At 40.1% G+C, this 26,011-nt stretch overlaps 2 protein-coding genes, 1 non-coding gene and 1 pseudogene across 3 annotated transcripts; 2 read left to right on the top strand and 2 right to left on the bottom strand.

Annotated features, from left to right (window-relative positions):
* Positions 1–360: 360 nt before the first annotated feature.
* On the bottom strand, positions 361–1,299 carry LOC124983365 (olfactory receptor 6C4-like). Its single transcript, XM_047550590.1, has one exon. It carries the CDS (start codon positions 1,297–1,299, stop codon positions 361–363), a length of 939 nt encoding a protein of 312 aa, XP_047406546.1.
* Positions 1,300–6,482: 5,183 nt separating this feature from the next.
* Positions 6,483–6,590, top strand: LOC124984179 (U6 spliceosomal RNA). Its single transcript, XR_007108633.1, has one exon. It is a non-coding gene; the product is annotated as a U6 spliceosomal RNA (small nuclear RNA).
* A 10-nt stretch (positions 6,591–6,600) lies between these two features.
* LOC124982918 (transcription factor-like 5 protein) lies at positions 6,601–7,938 on the top strand (annotated as a pseudogene).
* A 6,927-nt stretch (positions 7,939–14,865) lies between these two features.
* LOC124983298 (olfactory receptor 6C4-like) lies at positions 14,866–24,196 on the bottom strand (the record flags this gene model as incomplete). Its single annotated transcript, XM_047550480.1, has 2 exons — positions 23,272–24,196; positions 14,866–14,882 (listed from the first exon to the last, which is right to left on the bottom strand). Coding segments are annotated over exons 1-2 (942 nt in total), but the record flags the coding sequence as incomplete, so codon positions are not given.
* Positions 24,197–26,011: the final 1,815 nt, after the last annotated feature.

Below are 26,011 nucleotides of genomic sequence, written 5' to 3'. Positions count from 1 at the left end.
ATCAAAGGGAGAAACTTCAGAAAAAAAGTTGTTTGGAACCTTAGAAAAGGTATTCTGGTGGATTAATTTTTAGCATAGGTTATGAGTAATCTCTTTTGAGAAGTAGCCAATCATTTCTGACACAATGTATTTACAAATTTTGATAATAAAACAATTACTATTACTTTTTCAGTTCTAGACATCCTAGTGAAGTTATTACCACTGAGCTCCACACCCAGCTCTGATAATTATTGATGAGCTCAAGACCTCCTTGTGGGAAGACAGACTTGATCATTCAGCTGATCATCAGATTCATGATGGGCAAAATAGTTTTCAGTCAGTTATTTTGTGTACACAGTCTAACATTATTATTTTCCTCTTTTATTCAAATGAATAAATATGTACAATTTTTCTGGCCATTTCCTTGAAGGCTTGTTTTACCTGTTTATTCCTCAGAGTGTAAATGAATGGGTTCAGTAAAGGGGCAACTGAATTATTGAGCACAGCTACTCCCTTATTGAAGGCAACTCCTTCTTTCACTGAAGGCTTTATGTACATGAAGATGCAGCTTCCATAAGAGAGGGAGATGACTATCATGTGGGAAGAACATGTGGAAAAGGCCTTTTTCCTCTGCTGAGCGGAGGGGATCCTCAGAATGGTCCTGATGATGTTTGTGTAGGAGAGGATCACCAGCACCAGGGTGACAAACAGTGTCAGAACAGCTAAGAAAAAGTCTAACAGTTCCAGTAGACTTGTGTCTGAGCAAGAAATTTCTATGAGGGGTCCATAGTCACAGTGATAGTGATTCAGCACATTGGACCCACAGAATTCTAGCTGACTGGTCAAGATGATTGGGAACAAGATGATCAGGAAGCCACACAGCCATGAGCAGAGTACTAGCTGGATGCAGACCCTGCTGTTCATGATGGTGGTATAATGCAGGGGTTTGCAGATGGCCACATAGCGGTCATAGGACATGGCAGTCAGAAGGTAAAACTCAGTGGCCCCAAAGAAAATGGCAAAGAAATACTGAGTGAAGCAACCAGCAGAGCTGATAGTCTTAATCCCAGTTGAAATGCTGAATAGCAGCCTAGGCGTGAAAATGGAGGTAAAGGAAATTTCCAGGAAGGAGAAATTCCGGAGGAAGAAATACATGGGAGTCTGTAGGTGGGAGTCCAGCAGTGTGAGGATGATGATGATCAGATTCCCAATGATGCTGAACATGTATGTGAGGAGGAGGAATATGAAAAGGATAATCTGAAGCTCTGGGATATCTGTTAGTCCCAGTAGGATGAATTCAGTCACAGAGTGGTTTTTCATTGTTAACTTCTAGTGCCTGTGAAGCTGAGAAGGAGAAAAACTAGTGATTAGAAGCAGAGCAGAGCTGAGAAATATTGAGCAGAGATTTAGATTTCCCTGGAAACTTGTTCATAGGAAATTCCTTTGTCTAATCTGACCCAAAGAGAATGTCTCTTATTCTCAGTCTGACCCTTCTTAAAATCTACTTAAAATTTTTTTCCTGGAGCCTATGTGTGAATCTATCTTCTAGGTTTAGAGCAATGTCCACCTGGGTCTCCTGAATGTATCATTTAACTTTTAATTATGACCCCTTACTTCTCACTTGGCTTTGCTATGCTCTCATCACCATAGAAACATTCTCCTGTGATTGTATCAGGAATGTGTTGTCCTTTACCAGTCTTAATGCCTGGTGATTTGCTTTATCAGAGCCCTCTCGTACATTCTGTATGTCTGTTCAACCCTTTTTCTCTGATTAGAATTCCCAATCCATTAATGGCAGTATAAACCACTCTTTTCATTTGTGCTAGTTTTTGTGCCTGGGAGTAGAGTCCAAGAAAGCTTCAAAATATTGAACTATGTATGAATCCATTTTTAAAATTTTTTAAAATAATGGAAGAACTACAGCAGCTATTTGACGATTCTAAGATGTGTTTTTTAAATAACTGCCTTAAACATTATGGGTCCTTTGTTTCACGAATATAATCCCTGAGACTTGGGGGTTGAAGCAGGACTACTGCTAGCTCAGTCCAGCCTGGGCAACCGAACTACACTGAATACATAGAAAGAAATGTTCATGTGACCTGGATCTCCTTTCTGTTTTTCAGGGTGAAGGACATAGTTATCACTCTGTTATAGGAAATTAGGGAGGAGCTGGCCTTAAGGGCTGATAAGGGTTCCTTCCACAGAAGAACCTGCTATGGTCAAGGATCCTATGGGCACTTGTCTTGAGTTGTGATCTTCCAGAATCCTTGAAACCAAAGACCCTTAGGGTGCCTTCTAAACTGGGTGCTTCTCTGGAACAAAGGAGGTCCCTCCATGTCTTTGTTCTATCATGGCCATGCCAGCCAGTAACTGGGAGTTTTGGGCTTCTGAAGCACTATCTGTTCACCAGTCTTTGGCTTTAAATTTTTTTTTTTTTTTTTTTTTAGTTGTAGGTAGACACAATAACCTTATTTTATTTACTTATTTTTATGTGGTGCTAAGGATCAAACCCAGTGCCTCACACATGCTAGGCAAGTTCTCTTCCACTGATTTACAACCCCAGCCCCCTAGCCTTTGGTTTTTGGAGCACATTTCTGCTTTATTATTCAAACATTCACATTCATATTGTATAGAAATTCCAGCACAAATCCACAGAGATAATTGTTCAGAGATAAAAATTTCATCATTGTTTAACAGTCAAACTTTGTAAGCAATAACAATTTCATCAATAGGTAAATGAGTAAATAAATTATGATCATTTCTATTGCAGAAGAATATGGGAAATTTCTATGGTGATAATATGAAAGAGGTTGCAGCCCATTAATTGTATTGTGATTTTTATCTGTGTGTGCACAAACCAAAGTCTGGAAGAATACCCAATGGTCAGGCATAGTTATTTTGAAATCACACTGCACAAGAAGAATGAAAGACTCTTTCCCATTTACTTCAGGCTTACTTGATCATTTAAAAATTTATAAGCAAGCCTAAGTGAGTTTTCTAGAACAAAAAAATCATAGTAGGAGAATTTTAATTCAGATGGATCATATAATTCATAACCATGGAAGGATAAAATCAATAATCTGTATACATACTCACTTTTTGACACAGGAAAGATGATGAGGGATTTTTATCTCTGGAGATTATGAGCATCAGCCTGAGAAATCAGATGTGCATGAAAAGGTGGAATGAAATATCACATTTTCTTCCTAATCCTAATGGATGCCCTGTTTGCTCACAAAGCATTCAGGCAGGTTTCTTGGACCCTAGTTAGAAAAGAAGTCATTTCTAGCTCTTCTTGCATTTAACCAATTGCTTGATCTGCTCTTCCTCCATTGATTCAAATCAGAACTCTTCCTGTAATTCCTTAAGAGGGTGGCTTATTAAAATCACACAAGATTGGGGAACTTCTGACTCTTTGATGCCTCATTTTCTCTTTTTTGTCTGAAGATTGGTAATGGATTTCATTACAATTTTATACCAGTTTCAGTGATGCACATTTCATGTAGTTTAATCAGCAGAGACATTGGGGGATAAATTATTGCCCTGGGACCTAGGTCCAGAAATGTTAATTAGCCACCTGTAAAAAATATAATATTGGCAATTAACTTTGAAATGGTAGCTTGGGAAGATGTTCCAAACAGTCCCAAGAGGAAGCTGGCACTGAGCATCACTAAGAGGGTCAAAACCTTGTGGGAACTGAAGCAATGAATATGACAATAGTGAAGAATGAAACATGAGGAGGTTCTTGAGCATCTTACCTGAGTGGGGCAGAGTTTTAGCAGCATCCATTGCTTTTTTCATTTCATTCTTAGGCCGTTTGGAGCAGTTGTTATTATTAGGCTCTTAGCTCACCTACTTATTATGTGTGTGACCTTCAGGAAATCACCTAACCTTCCTGTGCAGGTTCGTCTCATAGTAGTTTTCAGATGTGGCAGGCAGAAGGTAAAACTCAGTGTCCCCCTTCAAAATGGGAAAGAAATACTGAGTGAAGCACCAGCAAAGCTTAATCCCAGTTGAGATGCTGAATAGCAGCCTTGGGGTAAAAGTGGATGGAAAGGAAATTTCCAAAAAAGAGAGAGTGTGGGAAAAGAAATGCATGGGATTCTGGAGGTGGGAGTTCAATAGGGTGAAGATGACATTGTCAGATTTCCACTGATGCTAATATGCAGGTGAGGAGAGAAATGTTAAACATTACAACTTGTACCTCCAAGGTGCCTGTTAGTCCCAGCAGAATGAATTCTGTCAGAAGGGTTTGGTTTTTCATGTTTCACCTTTGTTGCCTGTGAAGGAACAAAGCAATGAAGCCAGTGAAGGACAGGAGGGCTCTGGTACCCTGAGGAGAGGCTAAGTTTTCATGTTGAATCAGTTGAAGTTTGTTATTTATGTTGACGTGAATCGATCATGATATTCTACTGGCTAGGGACTGGCTTTTCACAGGAACAGTTTTCTTAAATTCTCATGTTGGTAGATTTTTCTCCATGGCTCCATTTTAGGATTTTCATGTACTTTCTTAGCCTACCTTCTAAACCAATGCTTAAGGTAATTTCTCCATTTTCTGTTTTTATTTTCTCTTTGAACATACCTCTCTTTTTTGCTCTTTCATTATATTTGCTAATTTGGCAGTGATGAGTTCTTTCTATCACTCTCTTGCTGTAAGTGGAAGAAGAAAGAGTTAAAAAAGCTGAGATTTCAAGAGGGAATCAGCTGTACCATTAACACTGTGGTACCTAAAGATCCCCCAACTTCCATTTGAGGTTTTGAATTTATACATCATCATAAATGATATCATCAGTCTTTCTATTTGCTGCTGGTTATTGCTTTCCCTCAGGCCTGAGTTCTTTCCTATATGGTTTCAAGTAGAGGAACAGATGATATATGTTCAATTGGATTCCGGCTCTCACTGAGGTTTATTAATAGCTATGTAATTTTGCTGTGATTAGAAAAATGTAACTGTATTCAAAAGTTGCAAACCCCTAACCCGCATAAACACAGTTATCTCATACTACACGAAAGTGCCAAATATATACATTGGAGAAAAGATAGCTTCTTCAACAAATGGTGCTGGAATAATTGGAAATCTATATGTAGTAGAATAAAATTCAACCTGTATCTCTCATCCTGCGGAAAACTCAACGAAATATGGATCAAAGACCTGGAAATTAGCCCAGAGACCCTGCACCTAGTATAAGAAAATGAAGGCCCTACATCCCAATATGTCATCTCAAGAACTGACTACCTGAATCCTAAAGTACAAGAAGAAAAATAAAAAATAATAAATAAATGGGATGGTATCAACCTAAAAAGGTTCTTCACAGCAATGACACAAGCAAGAACATGAAGAGACACTCTACAGAATGGAAGTAAATCTTTGCCACCTGCATCTCAGATAGTGTGTTAATTTCCAGGATATACAAAGAACCTAGAAAACTTAACACTGAAAAACCAAACAACCCAATCAATAAATGGACAAAGGAACTAAACAGATATTTCTTGGAGGAGGAAATACAAATGGTCAACAAATATATGAAAAAATGTTCAACATTTTTAGCACTTAGACAAATGTCAATCAATAGTACCTTGAAATTTCATCTCACTAAAGCCAGAATGGCAATTATCAAGACCACAAGTAACAATAAAAGTTGTCAAGGATGTGGGGAAAAAGGCACACTCATACATTGATGGTAGACTGCAAGTTGGTGCAATCACTCTGGAAAGTGGAGATTCTTCAAAAAGAACCACCATTTGACCCTGTTAACCCACTCCTAGGTATATATTCAAAGGATTTAAGATCAGCATACTACAGTGATGCAACGACATCAATGTTTATAGCAGCACACAATTTACAATATGTATGCTGTGGAGTCAACCTAGGTTTTCTTCAAAAGATGACTGGATTAAGAAAATGAGGTATTGATACACATTGGAGAATTACCCAGCCATAATTAAAAATGACTTTTTGAAATTTTCTGGGAAATTGATGGATCTGGAGACTACTGCACTACATGGAATAAGTAAAATCCCCCCAAACCAAAAGTTGAATGTTCTCTCTGATAAGTGGAAGCTAACCTCAATGGGGACAGATTTGGGGATGTGGATAGAAGTTCAGTGGAAAGTAAGGGAAGGGAGCGGGAATAGGAAAGATAGTGGAATGAATCTGAAATAATTTTACTATGTACTTATATGAATACAGCATAGTAAATCACACCATATGTACATCCATAAGAATGGGGTCCCAAATAGAACAAGATATATTCCATGCTCTACATTTATATAAAAATGGATTCTACTGTCATATATTACTAAAAGAACCATAAAAATTAAAAAAAAAAAAGTTCAGTGGATTCAACAAAGGGGAATGAAGGGAAGGGCAGGGCGGTAGGAAAGGGAATGACAGTGGAATGAGACTGACATAACTTTCCTAGTACATGCATGAGTCCACCACAGTGAATCTCAACATCCTGTACATCACAAGCCTGGGGTCCTACTTAGAATGACATACATTCGTGTTCGACTGGACAGCACATATACTAAAATCGGAACGAAACAGAGAAGATTAGCATGGTCCCTGCGGCAAGGATGACACGCAAATTCGTGAAGCGTTCCGTATTTTTCTTGGGGCTGAGCTTCACGACCACGGACCTGAGCCTGGTGGAGATGACGGAGGTGGAGTACACGCAGCTGCAGCACATCCTCCACTCGCACGTGGAGGCCGCAGGTGGCGAGCTCGAGGCGCGCCTCCGCTCGGCGCCTCGGGCCAGGGCGCGGGCGAGGGCGCGGCGGGCGCGCCGGCCCCGGCGCCGCCCGTGTACCCGGTGCTCTGCCCGCTGCTGGCGGCCGACGCGCCCTGCCTGGGCCACGACGACTTCCAGGAGCTGCACATAATGCTGCTGGGCGAGGCGGGCGCCGCGGAGCAGATGCCTGGCGGTGCTGAAGGGGCGCGGGCGCGGGCCGACGGCGCGGCCAAGGAGGGCGTGGGCGCCGCGGGGCCCGAGGGCGCGTCCGAGGCCCGGGTCAAGCCTACGGCGCGCGTCCGCCTGGAGGACCTCTTCACTAGCAGCTCCGCCGAGCCGCCGCCAGCGCCGCGCGGCCCCGAGCCCCCTCCCCGAGCCCAGCGGCTCAACAAAGTTCTAGCAACTCGGGTTCTACATTGGAAGCTGCCAAGCCCCAGGCCGTTGGACTGCCCACAGCGTTTTCCTTCTGTTATCAACAGGCAATTGAGTCCACAAAACAGACTTTAAGTAGCAGAAATAAAGCTTTGCCGGAGCAGGTCTGGATTAAAGTGGGAGAAGAAGCGCTGCGTAAACAAGCCATAAATAAGAGGAATCGGAGTGGAAATCGTCAGTTGGACACAAGTGCAAAACGACGAGCCCTTGGAGAGATTCAGAATGTGGGCAAAGGCTCCACTGCTGCACAGGGTGTCTGGCAGTCCTCAGATCCTCGCAGGCAACCCTGGGGGAGCAGACCCAGAGCGGGCCCCAGGGAGGAAGGTCTCAGTATCGGGAGAGGCATAACCCGATGGTGCGGAGACAGGAGGCGCGGAATCCGCATTTGCTGTGATGAGCTGCATCTTTTAGTTCCCTTCTGCAATGCGGAGACGGGTAAGGCAACGAACCTTCAGTGGACCACGGCATTCCTGAAGTACATTCAGGAAAGATATGGGGACTCTCTTAAAAAGGAATTTGAGAGTGTGTTTTGCCGTAAAACTGGCAGAAGGCTAAAGCTGACCAGACCGGACTCCTTGGTGGCCTGTCCTGCACAGGGGAGTCTGCAGAGCAACCCTGCAATGGTGATCAAGTGACCGGTGAACAGGGACCCTGGGAGTAAACAGCTGTTCCTGCGACCCACGCACCTGTTCCACCACCTGGAGCTCCACCCTGACCTCCTGATGTACCAGAACCTGGCTCAAGTCGATAGGACTCCAGTAGGGACTTCGGGAGCATTGTGTAAAAGTATTTATCTAGAACAGAGTACTTCTCCATTAATGTCCATTAATGACCTTTTGGGGATGAAGACATCTTGATAATAAGTAAGACATTTTTCAATTATCTGTCTGATTCCATCATTTTTTTTTAACATGATAACTTGAAAAATTAACATCCTTTGCTAATTTCTTTAGTCTTAAAAGGTACATTTCTTTTTACTTATTTTATTTACATTTTAAATATGCCCCCTTAGCAATTGGAAGAAGGTAAATTGTTCTTAACTACGAGTTTGGAAATTTTATTTCATTTTTTATATCATTCCCCCTTGTAATTATTTACAGCCTCATGTTTTCTGTATTGCAAAATACAGTACTATTTAAAAACTTTTGCCAAAAATTTTCCAGAGACTTTCTTTAAAGCTATTTTTTTCCCATAAAAATAAAATATTTTCTTGGTAGCTTGCTTAAATGCCCACATTTTCATATTGCCAGTCATTACTTTGCTTGTAATAAACTGAATGTTTGGAGCTGGGAAAAAAAAAGAATAACATACATTCCATGCTCATATAATTATATCAAAATGTATTCTACTGTCATGTGTAAGTAAAAAGAACCAATACAAATACAAATTGTTGCAAACATCATTTAAGAGTTTTTAATGAAGAACTTGAATGAATGGGGGCTATTCACATAGTGCTTTGAGAATTTGTGTAACTATTTGTATTATAATGATGAGGAAGAATTTTCTGACTATATAACTATTATGATATAATTTTACTTAAATTTATGTTCAATTGTATTTTTCTTTTATTTGACATTCTTCATAAATCGTAAATTCTCAATTCTTTCTCAAAGACATTTTTCAGAGATAACCCCCATGCATTGTATTAATAATAAGCAAAATTTCTCTGGCTTCTCATGCTCCTTTTCAAAAGTGTCAGGTGACTCTTCTTGGGCCAAAGATCAGTCTCCTTCTAAGTCTTGAAAACAGAAAGCAGTAAAGAGCATTTTTAGCATCTAATAAACTAAAGAGCATTTTAGTGTACATTATTTTGTTTATAACCATCATAATGACAAATAAGAACTAGCATTAATTGAAATCTAACCGTATGCCAAACCTTATCATTATTTGATTTGATTCCAATAATAACCCATTGAGGTAGGTACTATTACTGTCTGCATTTTGTAGATAAAGAAACTGAAGTTTGTTGAAGCAGGCAAATTGCTTCAAATCTCACAGTTACTAAATTGTGGAGCCAGAGTTCAGACCAAGTGCCCTGGACCCTAGAGTCTAAACTTGGAATCCATGGTGTGCTGATTTCCATCCTCACCCAGAGCCAGAGGGATTAAGGCTGTTAGCTCAAGCTTACAGTGAGACAATGTGGATTAATGACATGCTGAGGATAGAAACTGAAGCTTGCAAAGTGATTTGGTCAAGAGTCTATTCTAATTAGAATTAGAAGAATTTCAAATTCTAATTGTAAAGTGCGTACCAAACTAGATTTGCTTTTATGCTTTTTGACAAATTTTTAAAACATCGATTGCATATTAAAAATAATTTTGAGTACCTTCCGTGCCCACACAATGTTGTTGGTTTTTCTCTTCCATTATCTTCTTAACTTCTGCCTTGATCCAACAGCGCCTTCCTAAATTTCTCTTCTTTCTCTGGACTTTATGATGCATGTCTTTCTGTTGTTTCTCAAACACAGTCATTGTTCAGAAACTGCTTTAGTTCCAAATCAGCAAAATGGTCCCTGCTTACAGCCTTCTCTTTCCTCTCAGATGGAGGCTTCCATTTTTAAAAAAAATTATTCTTTTTAGTTACCTAGGACACCAGGATACACCCTGACATTATCTCAATAGTATGGAGCGCAACGCCCCATTCAGTCGCCAGCACTTCCCCTGCCCCCTGTTCCCCTCCCTCCACTCCACAGATCTTCTCTTCAGTCCATTTAGAGCTTACCTCTTCTTTTACGAATTAATGTCCTGTGGAAACACCTGATGGTGAGACCCACCATGCCACACCCATGAACACACATGTGGAAGTTCTGTGAGATTAACTCCGAGGTTCTTCCCTTTTCCTGTCCCTTCCTCCTCCTCCTCAGTCCCCTTCATGTACTCTACTACTCTTTCCTGTATTTTGATGAAATTCCCTCTTACCTCTTTTTTCTTTCTTTCTCTCTTACTCCCCCACCCACTTATTTTGAGTCAGCTCCCACAGAGAGAACATTGGACCTGTGACCTTTGTAGAGTGCCTTATTTCACTTAGCATGATAGTCTCCAGTTCAGTCCATTAACTCACAAATGCCAGTATGTCATTCTTCTTTATTGCTGAGTAACACTCCACTGTGTATATATTCCACATTTTCTTTGAAGGGCACCTAGGTTGTTTCCATATCTTGACAATTGTGAATTGTACTACTATAAATATTGATGTCGCTCTTTCGCTTTAGGATGCTGATTTTAAAAATTCGATGGGGTCATATGGTGGTTCCATTCCTAATTTTTTTTTTTTTTGACCATGAGTTGAACTCACAAGTACTTAACCACTGAGTCACATCTGCAGTCCTTTTTTTATTTTGAGACAAGGTCTTGCTAAGTTGCTTAGGTCCCTACTAAGTTGCTGTAGTTGACTTTGAGCTTGCAATCCTCCTCCCTCAGCCTCCTGAGAGCTGCCGGGTTTACTGGTGTGTGTGCCTGTTTCTGGCTATTCCTAGTTTTTTGAGGAATCTCCAGAGTGCTTGCACTAATTTGCAGTCCCACCAACAGTGTGAGTGTACCCTCTTCCCCACATCCTCACCAATGTTCTTGATAATTGCCAGTCTGATTGGAGTGAGATGAAGTGTCCATATAGTTTTTTTTGCCTTTACCAAGATTTATTACTTGCATAAGCTTTTTACCTGTGTGAATATTTGTACATTATATATATATATATATATATATATATTTGTTTTTCAAATGAACTAGGAAAATTGAAGGCTTTCCCACATTTCTCAAATTCACAAGCCTTTTCTCTATTATGAGTACTTTCATGCATAGAAAGGAAAATTAAACATTACACATTCAGGGGGGTTTGTTTTTCTGGGTAAGTGAAATGCTTTGAAGGCAACAGATAACACTTGAGTGAATATCTATCTTCTGTCTATCTATCCATCCATCCATCCATCCACACACACATACTCAACAACTTTTCTGAGTACTTTCATGTCATTGAAGGTGACTGAGAATATTAGATGATTTGTCAAGTTTTTTGCATTTACTGGGATTTTCTCCATACAACTACTTTTAGGATTAAAACAGAATCCCTCAAGTGGAAGACATTTCACATTATCTTCATTAATAAGGATTCTTTCCAGTATGAGTTACTTGATGTTTTAAAATGTCACTGTGACAAGTGAAGGCTTTCTGACATTGTTTACATTCAGCTTCTTTCTCGTATGAGTTCTTCCATCTCTGTGGAGATCAGCAGACATAGTGAAGGCTTCCCACATTGCTTACATGCTTAGGGCTTCTCTCCAGTATGAATTTGTTTATATTGATGAAGAGAAAAAGAATGAAGGCTTTTCCACATTATTTACATTCATAGGACCTCTCTCCAGTATGAGTTTATTTATGTTTTCGAAGGGAAGAGGAAAGAGTGAAGGCTTTTCCACATTGTTTACATCTGTAAGCCATCTCTGCAGTATGAAATCTTCGATATTTTTGGAAACACCTGGAACAACTGAGCTCTCTTCCACATATCACACATCCATATGATTCATTTATGAACACTTGTGAAAGGAATGAAGGATTTCCTGTTCTGTTTTAAGTTCATATGGCTTCCTCCACACTCCTCATCCTCATTTGGTTTGTTTGCAGAGTGAGATACCATGTACCTTAGATCGCTTCTGGGATTTGTGTTCTGATCCTCCCATTTGTCTCCTATAGAAACCAGGTTTCTGAGAACTTCCTGTGTCACATCTCTGTGGAGGTTCTTCTGGGAAGGATCCAGCAAAGTCCACTCCTCCTGGGTGAAGTCCACAGTCACATCCTTAAAGCCCACTGAGTTCTGTGCTGGACACAGCCCACGTCAGTGACACTCAGCAGCTGTAGGAGGAGCCAATCCTCTCAGCCCCAAGAGAAGTTCAGAGGCAGGAGCAACTGTTTTGGGCCCCTGGGGTGACCTGCCGTCCTCTTGAGGGACCTCATGGGACTTGCGGGGCACACAGGCTGCACAGTCACCAGAGACTTCGGAGCAGCGTCCATGTAGTTTTGATTTGCATTTCCTTAAGCACCAGGGATGTTGAATCTTTTTAACCCAGGGCCTTGTACTTGCAAGGCAAGCACTCTACCAACTGAGCTATCTCCCCAGCCCCTAGGTCTTTTCTTTTAATCCCCTTCTTTTTTTGTATAGTTATTTTCATGCTTCTAATGTCCGAATTATAATTTCATTTTAAGCCCCATATCTTTACATTTGCAGAACAAGTGTTTTGGACATTTCCATCTCAAATGAAATTTCATATATTTAAAAATTCTCAGCATCTTTCTATACTGTCATAAAACCTCTTTAATTTTCCAAATTCCTTGAGAGTTTTTTTTTTTTTTTTTTTTTTTTTTGGCAAAATGTCATAAGGAATTTAATTTTGAAAAACATCAACTTTAAAACAGTATCTTGTTAAAAATCACAGTATTGTAATGCTAAGTTCTCTTAGCTGCAAGTCTAAAATGTTGTTATTAATAGACCATTGACTCACATTTAATTTTCTGATATTTATCTATCTACAACAAAAGGGGATCTCTAATCCAGAAAACTTTTTATTTTGTGCGGTGTTGGGGATCAAACCCAGGGCCTTGTGCCTGCAAGGCAAGTACTCTACTGACTGAGCTATCTCCCCAGCCCCAGAAAACTTTTAACTAGAGGATAGTCCAGTTATTTCATGTTCATTAACTCCACAATATAGTAATTTTTTTGTTTTTAAAATTCAGTTTCCTTTTAAGTTATTAAAAATAATGTAGTGTTAAGAGCTGGATACAGTGGTGGGCACCTTTAATCTCAGTAATTTGGAAGACTGCATCAGGAGGATTTCAAGTTTGAAGGCAGCCTCAGCAACTTAGAGACCAGTATGAAAACCAAAAAGTTAAAAAAGGGGTGGAGATATGACTCATTGGTCCAGTACCACTAGGTTGAACCTTTTTCAAAAGAAAAAAAAAAAGTAGTGTCTTTTATATTTACTTTGTTTATTTACTACTTCTAGCAATCTTCATTTCTTATTATAGATCCAAACTTTTGTCTGGAGTCAAGTTTCTTTTACTTGAAGGACTTCCTTTAAAATTTCTGACACCTTAGGTTTGTTGGCAGTGTATTTCCTACAGTATTTGTTGGCTTCAAAATGGTTTATTTTGCCTTAATTTTTGTTTTTTTGTAGTTCTGGGGATTGAAAGCAGGGCATAGTGCACTGTAAGCAAGCACTCTACCACTCAGCTGTACCACCAGCCCTATTTTGCCTTAAGTAAGACAGATATTTTTTACTGGGCATAGAATTGTGGGTCAATAGCCTATCTCCTCTCAGTACTTTAAAGCTGCCCATCTGTTGTCTTCTGGCTTATATAATTTCTTTGTAGAAAAATGCTGAATTTCTTATATATTTTTGCTTTGTATGTGATTTCTTTTACTTTTCTTTGAATGATTTTAAAATCTGCTCTCTATTGATTTTCATCAGTTCGTATGTTTCTAAGTGTGAGTGTACATGTGGTGTTTATCCTGTTCTGCTTTTGGCAGAGATTCCACTATTGTTATGTTTGGAACATTTTTTGACTATATCACTGCAAATATTACTTTCCCCTCATTCTTGCTCTATTCTTCTGGGACTCATATTACATATATTTTATAGTATTTGATCTTGTGTGATGATACTGGAATGGTCTTTCCCCCAGTTCAGTTTTTTATCTTTACATTTAATTTGGATATATTCTCTTGATTTATCACTGATTCTTTCTTTCTACTTTTTTTTGGTAAACAAATGGGATACATGTTGTTTCTCTGTTTGTACATGGCATAAAGGCATACCACTTGTGTAATCATAAATTTACATAGGGTAATGTTGTTTGATTCATTCTGTTATTTTTTCCCTTCCCCCCCCACCTCTCCCACCCCTCTTTTCCCTCTATACAGTCCTTCCTTCCTCCATTCTTGCCCCCCTCCCTAACCCTAACTCTAACCCTAACACTAACCCCTCCCACCCCCCATTATGTGTCATCATCCTCTTATCAGAGAGATCATTCGTCCTTTGGTTTTTTGATATTGGCTTATCTCACTTAGCATGATATTCTCCAATTTCATACATTTGCCTGCAAATGCCATAATTTTATCATTCTTTATGGCTAAGTAATATTCCATTGTATATATATATACCACAGTTTCTTTATCCATTCATCAATCGAAGGACATCTAGGTTGGTTCCACAATCTGGCTTTTGTGAATTGAGCAGCTATGAACATTGATGTGACTGTATCTCTGTAGTATGCTGATTTTAAATCCTTTGGGTATAGGCCAAAGAGTGGGATAGCTGGGTCAAATGGTGGTTCCATTCCAAGTTTTCTAAGGAATCTCCACACTGCTTTCCAGAGTGGCTGTGCTAATTTGCAGCCCCACCAGCAATGTATGAGCGTACCTTTTTCCCCACATCCTCGCCAACACCTGTTGTTGCTTGTATTCTTGATAATCGCCATTCTAATTGGGGTTAGATGGAATCTTAGGGTGGTTTTGATTTGCATTTCTCTTATTATTAGAAATGTTGAACATTTTTCCATATGTTTGTTGATTGCTTGTAGATCTTCTTCTGTGAAGTGTCTATTCATTTCCTTAGCCCATTTGTCGATTGGGTTATTTGCATTCTTGGTGTAGAGTTTTTTGAGTTCTTTATAGATTCTGGAGATTAGTGCTCTATCTGAAGTTTGATTGGCAGAGATTTTCTCCCACTCTGTAGGCTCTTTCTTTGCATTGCTGATAGTTTCCTTGCTGAGAGAAAGCTTTTTAGTTTGAATCTATCCCAGTTGATTCTTGCTTTTATTTCTTGTGCTATGGGAGTCCTGTTGAGGAAGTCTGGTCCTAAGCCGACATGTTGAAGATCTGGACCTACTTTTTCTTCTATAATCTGCAGGGTCTCTGGTCTGATTCCGAGGTCCTTAATCCATTTTGAGTTTAGTTTCGTGCATGGTGAGAGATATGGGTTTAGTTTCATTCTGTTGCATATGGATTTCCAATTCTCCCATCACCATTTGTTGAAGAGGCTATCTTTTCTCCACTGCATGTTTTTGGCCCCTTTGTCTAGTATGAGAAAATTGTATTTATTTGGGTTTGTGTCCATGACCTCTATTCTGTACCATTGATCTACCTTTCTATTTTGGTACTAATACCATGCCGTTTTTGTTACTATTGCTTTGTAGTAGAGTTGAAGATCTGGTATTGTGATACCCCCTGCTTCACTCTTTTTGCTAAGGATTGCTTTAGCTATTCTGGGTTTCTTATTCTTCCAGATGAATTTCATGATTGCTTGCTCTATTTCTGCGAGGTACATCATTGGGATTTTAATTGGAATTGCATTGAATCTGTATAGCACTTTTGGTAGTATGGCCATTTTGACAATATTGATTCTGCCTATCCAAGAACATGGGAGATCTTTCCATCTTCTAAGGTTTCCTTTAATTTCTTTCTTTAGTGTTCTGTAGTTCTCATTGTAGAGGTCTTTCACCTCTTTTGTGAGATTAATTCCCAAGTATTTTATTTTTTTTGAAGCTATTGTAAATGGGGTAGTTTTCCTAATTTCTCTTTCTGAAGATTCATCGCTTATGTATAAAAATGCCTTAGATTTATGTGCATTGATCTTATATCCCGCTACTTTACTGAATTCACTAATGAGATCTAAAAGTTTTCTGGTGGAATTTCCTGGTTCCTCTAAGTATACAATCATATCATCAGCAAATAGGGATAGTTTGAGTTCTTCTTTTCCTATTCGTATCCCTTTAATTTCTTTGGTCTGTCTAATTGCTCTGGCTAGAGTTTCAAGGACGATATTGAAAAGAAGTGGTGAAAGAGGGCATCCCTGCCTTGTTCCAGTTTTTAGGGGGAATGCTTTCAGTTTTTCACCATTTAGAATGATTTTAGCGATGGGCTTAGCATAGATGGCCTTTACAACGTTAAGGAATGTTCCCACTATCCCTATTTTTTCTAGTGTTTTGAGCATGAAGGGGTGCTGTATTTTATCAAATGCTTTCTCTGCCTCTATTGAAATAATCATGTGATTCTTGACTTTAAGTCTGTTGATATGGTGAATTACATTTATTGATTTCCTGATGTTGAACCAACCTTGCATCCCTGGGATGAAACCCACTTGATCATGGTGCACTATCTTTTTAATATGTTTTTGTATGCGATTTGCTAAAATTTTGTTGAGAATTTTTGTGTCAATGTTCATTAAGGATATTGGTCTGAAATTTTCTTTCCTTGATGTGTCTCTGTCTGGTTTAGGTATCAGGGTAATATTGGCTTCATAGAATGAGTTTGGGAGGGTTCCCTCCTCTTCTATTTTATGGAATACTTTGAGAAGTATTGGAATGAGCTCTTCTTTAAAGGTTTTGTAGAACTCGGCTGAGAACCCATCTGGTCCCGGACTTTTCTTTGTTGGTAGGTTTTTGATGACTTCTTCTATTTCATTACTTGAAATTGGTCTATTTAAATTGTGTATGTTTTCCTCGTTCAGTTTAGGCAATTCATATGTCTCTAGAAACCTGTTGATGTCTTGGAAATTTTCTATTTTGTTGGAGTATAGATTTTGAAACAGCTTCTAATTATGTTTTGTATTTCAGTCGTGTCTGTTGTGATATTTCCTTGTTCATTCTGAATTTTAGTGATTTGGGTTTTCTCTCGTCTTCTCTTTGTTAGTGTGGCTAAAGGTTTATCAATTTTGTTTATTTTTTCGAAGAACCTACTATTTATTTTGTCAATTTTTTGTATTGTTTCTTTTGTTTCAATTTCGTTGATTTCAGCTCTGAGTTTAACTATTTCCTGTCTTCTACTACTTTTGGTGTTGGTCTGTTCTTCTTTTTCTAGGGCTTTGAGCTGTAGTGTTAGGTTGTTTATTTGTTGAGTTTTACTTCTTTTATTAAATGCGCTCCATGAAATAAATTTTCCTCTAAGTACTGCTTTCATAGTGTCCCAGAGATTTTGATATGATGTTTCTTTGTTCTCATTTACCTCTAAGAATTTTTAAATTTCCTTCCTAATATTTTCTGTTATCCATTCATCATATAATAGCATATTGTTTAATCTCCAGGTGTTGGAGTAGTTTCTGTTTTTTACTCTTTCATTTATTTCTAACTTCAATCCATTATGATCTGATAGAATGCAAGGTAGTGTCTGTATCTTCTTGTATTTGCTAACATTAGGTTTGTGGCATAATATATGGTCTATTTTAGAGAAGGATCCATGTGCTGCTGAGAAGAAAGTGTATTCGCTCTTGGTTGGATGGTATATTCTATAAATGTTTGTTAAGTCTAAATTATTGATTGTGTTATTGAGATCTATGGTTTCTTTGTTCAATTTTGGGTTGGAAGATCTGTCCAGTGGTGAGAGAGGCGTGTTAAAATCACCTAGTATTATTGTGTTATGGTCTCTTTGGTTTCTAAAATTGAGAAGGATTTGTTTGACATACATGGATGAGCCACTGTTTGGGGCATAGATGTTTATGATTGTTATATCTTGCTGATTTATGCTTCCCTTAAGCAGTATGAAATGTCCTTCTTTATCCCTTCTGACTAACTTTGGCTTGAAGACCACATTATCTGAAATGAGGATGGATACTCCAGCTTTTTTGCTGCGTCCATGTGCATTGTATGTTTTTCCCCATCCTTTTACCTTTAGTCTATGGGTATCTCTTTCTATGAGGTGGGTCTCTTGCAGGCAACATATTGTTGGATCTTTCTTTTTTATCCAATCTGCCAGTCTATGTCTTTTGATTGATGAATTCAGGCCATTAACATTCAGGGTTATTATTGAGATATGATTTGTATTCCCGGTCATTTGGTTCATATTTAAAATTTTATTTATTTATTTATTTATTTATTTATTTATTTATTTATTTATATTTTGACACAACTTGGTTCCTCCTTTATTTGACAGTTCTTTTAGGATAATTCCTCCCTTTGCTGATTTGCTTCTTTTTTTTTTTTTTTTTATCTCTTCCTCATGGAATATTTTGTTGAGAATGTTCTGTAATGCTGGCTTTCTTTTTGTAAATTCTTTTAGCTTTTGTTTATCATGGAATGATTTTATTTCATCGTCAAATTTGAAGGTAAGTTTTGCTGAGTATAAGATTCTTGGTTGGCATCCATTTTCTTTCAGAGCTTGAAAAATGTTGTTCCAGGCCCTTCTAGCTTTTAGGGTCTGGATTGAAAAATCTGCTGATATCCGTATTGGCTTCCCCCTGAATGTAATTTGGTTCTTTTCTCTCACAGCCTTTAAAATTCTGTCTTTATTTTTTATGTTAGGTATTTTCATTATAATGTGCCTTGGTGTGGGTCTGTTGTAATTTTGTGTATTTGGAGTCCTATAAGCCTCTTGGACTTGATTTTCCATTTCATTCTTCAGATTTGGGAAATTTTCTGATATTTTTTCTTCAAATAGATTGTTCATTCCTTTGGTTTGTTTCTCTAAGCCTTCCTCAATCCCAATAATTCTCAAATTTGGCCTTTTCATGATATCCCATAGTTCTTGGAGATTCTGTTCATGATTTCTTACCATCTTCTCTGTTTGTTCAACTTTGTTTTCGAGGTTAAATATTTTGTCTTCAATATCTGAAGTTCTGTCTTCCAGCTGTTCTATTCTATTGGTTATGCTTTCTATGGAGTTCTTAATTTGGTTTATTGTTTCCTTCATTTCAAGGATTTCTGTTTGGTTTTTTTTTCAATATCTCTAACTCTTTATTGAAATGATCTTTTGCTTCCTGAATTTGCTCTGTTAACTGTCGATTGGTGCTATCGTTCAATGCCTGCATTTGCTCTTTCATCTCATCATTCAATGCCTGCATTTGCTCTTTTATCTCCTCGTTTGCTTCCCTGATCATTTTAATTATGTACATCTGAACTCCCTTTCTGTCATTTCTTCTGTCATGCCGTCATTGGATTTTATTGATGTAACATCTAGATTTGTTTGGGGCATTTTCTTCACTTGTTTTCTCGTATTGTTCAGGTTTCAGTGGACCGCTAAGATATTGCAGATTTCCTCTATTGACTTATAATGTCCCTGAAGATTTCTAGTATATCCCCTCTTAGCCTTCAGTAGCCTGAAGTCTTGGAGGAAGTTGATCATGCGGTGCTCCACAAGGAAGCTGCCTCTCTAGGGATGGTGGCCTTCAGGTGGGGTATATTCCCTGATAGTGGGCAGAGGTGCCTCCACGTGTTGACTAATGGTCATCCAAAAGAGAACTAGGCTGCAGGCTGAGGCAAGGCCTGTTTGTGCCTGTGTCTCTGGTTTTCCCGTCCTTGAGGGAAATCCTTACCCTGCAGAAAAGACTTACCTGGTGGGGAGGTCTCGCTGGTCAGTTCCCCTCCTAGAGGTTCCCCTCAATCTACAACTACTGCCTGGGCTGGGCAGCCTTCCTCTGCAATGTTCCCAGGGGCCCGGACCTACCTCCTGGGCCTGGGAGCCTCACCCTTCGCCAACGAGTCTCCTTAGGCTGCCTCTCCTCAGTGAATCTGCCCGCAGTCCTGGAACCTGCGCTCCACCCCTAATGTGTCTCTGTGTGGCTCTTCCACCAAGAAGCCGCCTAGGTCCTGGGATCCTGCTCTGCACCTAATCGCCTGGCTATGCGGCCCCTCTTCTGAGCAGCCACCTGGAGCCCTGTACAGCCGCTCCGAGTCCCAGCGACCCACCGCACGCCTCTTCCTGTGGACATCCGCCCGGTGTTCCGGTGCGGTCACTAGGAGTCCAAGCAACTCACTGCGCGCCGCCTCCTCCCGCCAACTGCCCATAGCCCTGGGCAGTCACTCCAAGTCCAAGTGACCCACCCCATTTGTCCTCCTCCTGCAGGCAGCCCCCCGGTGTTCAGGAGTGATCGCTCTGAGTCCAAACAGCTCACTGAGCAGCTCCTCCTCTGGCAACTGCGTGTAGCTCTGGTGCAGTCACTCCGAGTCCAAGCGACCCGCCGCGCTCCTCCTCCTCCTCCGGGCAGCCCCCCCGGTATTCAGGAGTGGTTGCTCTGAGTCCAAACAGCTCGCTGCGTAGCTCTTCCTCTGGGCAGCCGCTGGAGCCCCGGCGGGTTGCTCCGAACCCAAGCGTTGTGCTGAGCGGCCTCCTGTACAAAGCTCCCAGTTTTCCATGATCACTGCTTCAGCAGGGGGAGGGGTATCTTGCCGCCTGGGCTGGGCAGTCTTCCTCTGCAATGTTCCCAGGGGCCCGGACCTACCTCCTGGACCTGGGAGCCTCACCCTTCGCAGACGAGTCTCCTTAGGCTGCCTCTCCTCAGAGAAGCTGCCTGCAGTCCTGGAACCTTCGCTCCGTCCCTCAGCTTGTCTGTGCAGCTCTTCCACCGAGAAGCCACCTAGGTCTTGGGACCCTGCTCTGCACCTAATCGCCTGGCTATGTGGCCCCTCCTCTGGGCAGCCACCGAAGCCCGGCGGGTTGCTCCGAAACCAAGCGTGTGCTGACCGGCCTCCTCTACGATGCTCCCAGTTGTCTGTGTTCACTGCTTCAGTGGGGGGAGGGGTGTCTCACCAGGCAGCTCTACTTCACAAAGTTCCCTGCGTTCTGGGACTACCGCCCAATCCAGGATGCCTCCCCAACGGGAGAGACTCACCCGCTGGCTTTGAGTTGGTCCCAAGTCTCTCAATATCTCCTCTTTTGAATCCTGAGTCCTGGAGCAACATGAAATGCAGCCACCCTCTAGTTCGCCATCTTGAAACCTCCTGATTCTTTCTTAAACTGTGTCTAGTAAGCTTATGAGAAATTTTTATTTCTGTTTTATCCATTATAGTTCTAGCATTCAATTATACTCTTAAAAATACTTTGTTTCTGCTGAAGTTTCCAAAATGTCCATGCATGTTTTCTCCCTTGTTCACTAGATACTTAACATGTTAATAACAATTATTTCATAGTTCCTGTCTGATAATGTGAGTATCTGTCATATCTGAGGATAGTTATTTTTATTGGTTTATGTTTTGCACAAGAAATTTGTCTTAGTTGTTCCTCTTTATTTTTTTTCTATTTTATACTGTATTTTATTTCAAGTTGGACAATTTTTGTAGATGAATAGTTACAGGTAAGTTGTATTGATGCCCTGAAGAGGGATCATGGGAGTCTAAAAACTAGTTAGTAGCTAACTGTGAGAGCCAGAGGGACCATGTGATAGCTTTCAAGGGGGAATTGATCTCCTGTAGTGTAAGGACAGATAGAGTTGAGTGACATGTTGGTCTATTGTTATGGTTCTTGAGCTCCAGAAATCTCTGAATTCTTAGTAGGGCAGGTGTGTTATGAAACTCAAGAACCTGATGGGGGAATCCTAGGACTGGAGATATGGAAAAGGGACATCTGGATGGGTGTCTGAGTATTTTCACAGTTTTAGCCCTTATGAACAAGTAGAATTACAGATGTGACTCACTCTTCCTTAGTAAGAGATAGCTGGAAGGTGTTTCAGAGGTTTATCCTATGCAAGAGAGCGGAGGCTTCCTCAGGAGCTCTTCCCATCTCCTTTCCTAGATGCTGGGCTGATATATTAGGGTGAAACCCCATATAGTGTAGGTGGAGACATGGTGGCTTAGGGGTGGGGGAGGGAAAGAATCTGTACACTGAAAGTGTTGTAATCACCAGTCAACTTGTCTTGGCTGGAGTGAGAGGTGTAGTCCTGGGAGTAGATATTGCTTAGGGGTCAGGCATGTAAGACTGGTTGAGCTAGAATTTATGGACATGGGAGGCTTTCTCAAGGTGTGGGATTTAACATCTGGGCAAAGACCTCAGTTCATGGCTAGGGTGTCTTGTACAGTGTGGAAAAAGTAATATCCAAAACCACTGATGTGGACATACCTTGTTTCCCTGGAAGGGAAATGACAAAGGAATGAGTAAAGATGTACGATCATAAGCGTCTCCAAAGATTTGTTCCAGGGGAGGTCCTGCGTTCTCTAGGGACATGAGGACTGGGATTGTGAGAGGGGCACCAGCATCACTAAGGTTCAGTGGTGGCTCTCATTCACCAAGGGTGATGGTGGGAGAGAAGGATGGTCCTGGAGCTGTGCTTGTTAATATTCTTGGGGGTGATGAGGCCTGAAGTGTTAGATGCCAGGTGTCTCCACTTAAGCACACAAGGCAGGGATCTACCAATCCTACAATGACTGACAAGATCAGAGGGACATATAAGGGACCTTTGATGCAGGGAACTATGGGAAGGGTTAATAACTCATGGGTAATCTTCCCAGACCGTATTTAAATGTGTCCTCCAAACATCAGGCACAGCTTTGTCAGTTTGTCACACTTGAGCGCTTGTTGAATTTTTATCATTACCAATTCTGCTTAAGATTTCTCTTTTCCTGAGTCTCCCTTTAAATGGAGTCAAGATGATTCCATTTAAAAACTTTCATTCTGATTTCATCATTCAAATAGGACAGCCAGAAAAGTCCTTAAGAATACTCATGACACCTAACAGTGTAACGTAGGAAATTCTTTCTGTAGGATGTGCCAGAAAAGCCAGTCTTTGGAGTCATCAAAAGGAGAAGCTTCAGAGATAAAACTGTTTAAAATGGTAGAAAAAGTGATTTGGTAGAATAGTTTTTGGCATAGAATAAGAATAATCTCTTCTGAGCAGTAGCCTCTTTTTTTCTTTTTTCTTTTTTAGTACTAAGGATAGAACCCAGAGTTGCTTAACCACTGAGCCACCTCCCTAGCTCCATTGCCCTCTTTTGTTTGATACAGGGTCTTGCTATGTTGCTTAGGGCCTCGCTAAGTTGCTGAGGCTGACTTTGAACTTGCAATCCTCCTGTCTAAGTCTACCAAGTTGCTGGTATTATAGGCATGTGAACCACTACCCAGTCTAACCAGTCATTTTTGACATATTTATTCACAACTTTTTGATAATAAAACCATTATTATATATCTAATATATATGTATATATATATATATATATATATTTTTTTTTTTTCTCCTCTGGGCATTCTAGGGAAGGTCCCTACCACTGAGCTCCAACCCTAATCCTGATAATAACTAATGAGCCCAAGGCCTCCTTGTGGGAAGATAGAATCAGTTATTCAGTTGATCATGAGATTAATAACAAGCAAAATAGTTTTCATTTTCTTGTGCACACATTATTATATTGTTATATTCCTGATTTTTCTCCTTTATTAAAGTGACAAAATATGTATAATTTTCTGGCCATATCCTTGAAGGCTTGTTTTACCTGTTTATTCCTCAGAGTGTAAATGAATGGGTTGAGTAAAGGGGCGACTGATGTATTGAGCACAGCTACTCCCTTATTGAAGGCAACTCCTTCTTTCGCTGAAGGCTTTATGTACATGAAGATGCAGCTTCCATAAGAGAGGGAGATGACTATCATGTGGGAAGAACATGTGGAAAAGGCCTTTTTCCTCTGCTGAGCGGAAGGGATCCTCAGAATGGTCCTGATGATGTTTGTGTAGGAGAGGATCACCAGCACCAGGGTGACCCCCAACGTTACAACTGCCAGGATAAAATCGAACAGTTCCAGTAGACTTGTGTCTGAGCAAGATATTTCTATGAGGGGTCCATAGTCACAGTAATAGTGATTCAGCACATTGGACCCACAGAAGTCTAGCTGACTGGTAAAGATGATTGGGAAGAAGATGATCAGAAAACCCCATAGCCAAGAGCAGAGTACTAGCTGGATGCAGACACTGCTGTTCATGATGGTGGTATAATGCAGGGGTTTGCAGATGGCCACATAGCGGTCATAGGACATGGCAGTCAGAAGACAAAACTCAGTGGCTCCAAAGAAAAAGGCAAAGAACAACTGAGTGAAGCAACCAGCAAAGCTGATAGTCTTATTCCCAGTTGAGATGCTGAATAGCAGCCTAGGTGTGAAAATGGATGTAAAGGAAATTTCCAGGAAGGAGAAATTCTGGAGGAAGAAATACATGGGAGTCTGTAGGTGGGAGTCCAGCAGTGTAAGGATGATGATGGTCAGATTCCCAATGATGCTGAACATGTATGTGAGGAGGAGGAATATGAAAAGGATAATCTGAAGCTCTGGGATATCTGTTAGTCCCAGTAGGATGAATTTGGTCACAGAGTGGTTTTTCATTGTTAACTTCTAGTGCCTGTGAAGCTGAGAAGGAGAAAAACTAGTGATTAGAAGCAGAGCAGAGCTGAGAAATATTGAGCAGAGATTTAGATTTCCCTGGAAACTTGTTCATAGTGAATTCCTCTGTTCAGTCTGACCCAAAGAGAATGTCTCTTGTTCTCAGTCTGGCCCCTCATAAAATCCATTTTTCAATTCCCATCTAGAAGGCTTTGTTTTTTGGGTCCTTCTTTTCAGTATAGAACAATGTCCCCCTGTTCTCCTGAATGTATTATCTGAAAATTAATTTTTACCCCTTACTTCTCACTTGGCTTTGCCATGCTCTCATTGCCATGGAAACATTCTCCTATGATAGTATCAGCAATGTGTCCTCCTTTACCAGCATTAATGTCTTGATGGTTTGCTTTACAGCAGCCCTTTCCAATGCTTTTGAATGCCTGTTCAGTTCTTTTGCTCTGATAACAATTCCCAATCTATTGATGCCAGAGTAGACCACGCTTTTCATGTGTTTTTGTGCCTGGGAGTAGAGCCCAAGAAGCCTTTGAAGTATTGAACTATATGTGAATCCCTGTTTCCATTTTTTTAAATCTAAAGGAAGAACTAAAACAGCAAGTCAATAATTCTAAGAAGTGTTTTTTTTTTTTAAACTGCCTTAAATATATTGGTGTGTTAGTGCAAGTGTATAATCCCAGAGACTTGGGGGTTGAGGCACAAGTACTGCTAGATCAAGTCCAGCCTGGGCAACTGAAATACAGTGAATATATAGAAAAAATTATTTATCTGATCCAGGATGCCTTTTCTGTTTCTCAGGGTGGAGGTCATAATTATGACTCTGTTATAGGAAATTAGGGAGGAGTTGGTCTTAAGGGCTGATAGGGTTTCTTCCAGAGAAGAACCTGCTAGGGTGAAGGATCCTTTTTGGCATTTATCTTATGTTGTGATCTTCCAGAATCCTTGAAACCAAGGACTATCATGGTGCCTTCGGAATCTGGATGCTTTTCTGGAACAAAAATTCAGAAGGAGGTCCATTCATGCTTTTGTTTCATCGTTTGGATTGAAGGTCCAAGGTATGTTACCCAGTAACTGGGAGGCTTGGGCTTCTGAAGCACTATGTGTTCACTGGCCTTTGCTGTTTGGAGCATCTTTATGCTTATTAATCAAACATTCACATTCATATTGTATGGAAATTCCAGCTCAAGTCCACATAGATAATTATTCAGAGATATTCATTGCATCATTGTTTTTAAGAGTCAAGTGTAGGAAGCAATAACAATTTCATCAATACGTAAATGGCTAAATAAGTTATGATAATTTCTATTGTGGAAGAAAATGGGAAATTTCTATGATGACTTGCATATGGTGATTATAACATATGGCTAGTGAAAGAGGTTGCAGCCCATTACACATAGTGTGATTTTATCTGGGTGTGTGCACAGACCAACGTCTGGAAGAATACCAAATAAATTGTCAGGCATAGTTATTTTGGAATCACACTGTACAAAAAAAATGTAAGACTTTCCTTTTAACTTCAGGTTTACTTGATTACTTAAAATTAAAAAAACAAGTGTAAGTGAGCTTTTTAAAAAGTTTTTTTTAAAAATTAATGTGTTCTAGTTAGTTGTACATGACAGTAGAATGCATTTATACTGAGTGAGCTTTTTAATAAGAAAAGAATCATACAAAGCATAGTAGAATTTTGATTTAGATGAATCTCATAATTCATCACCATGGGAGGACAACATTGATGACCTGTGTACATACTCACTTTTTGACTCAGGAAAGATGATGAGGGACTGTACCTCTGGCAGTTATGTAGCA

Source organism: Sciurus carolinensis, chromosome 4 (assembly GCF_902686445.1).
Source record: "Sciurus carolinensis chromosome 4, mSciCar1.2, whole genome shotgun sequence".
Classification (NCBI taxonomy): Eukaryota; Metazoa; Chordata; class Mammalia; order Rodentia; family Sciuridae; genus Sciurus; species Sciurus carolinensis.
The sequence above is the reverse complement of the archived record's forward strand: the minus strand, read 5'-3'. Positions and strand labels throughout refer to the sequence as shown.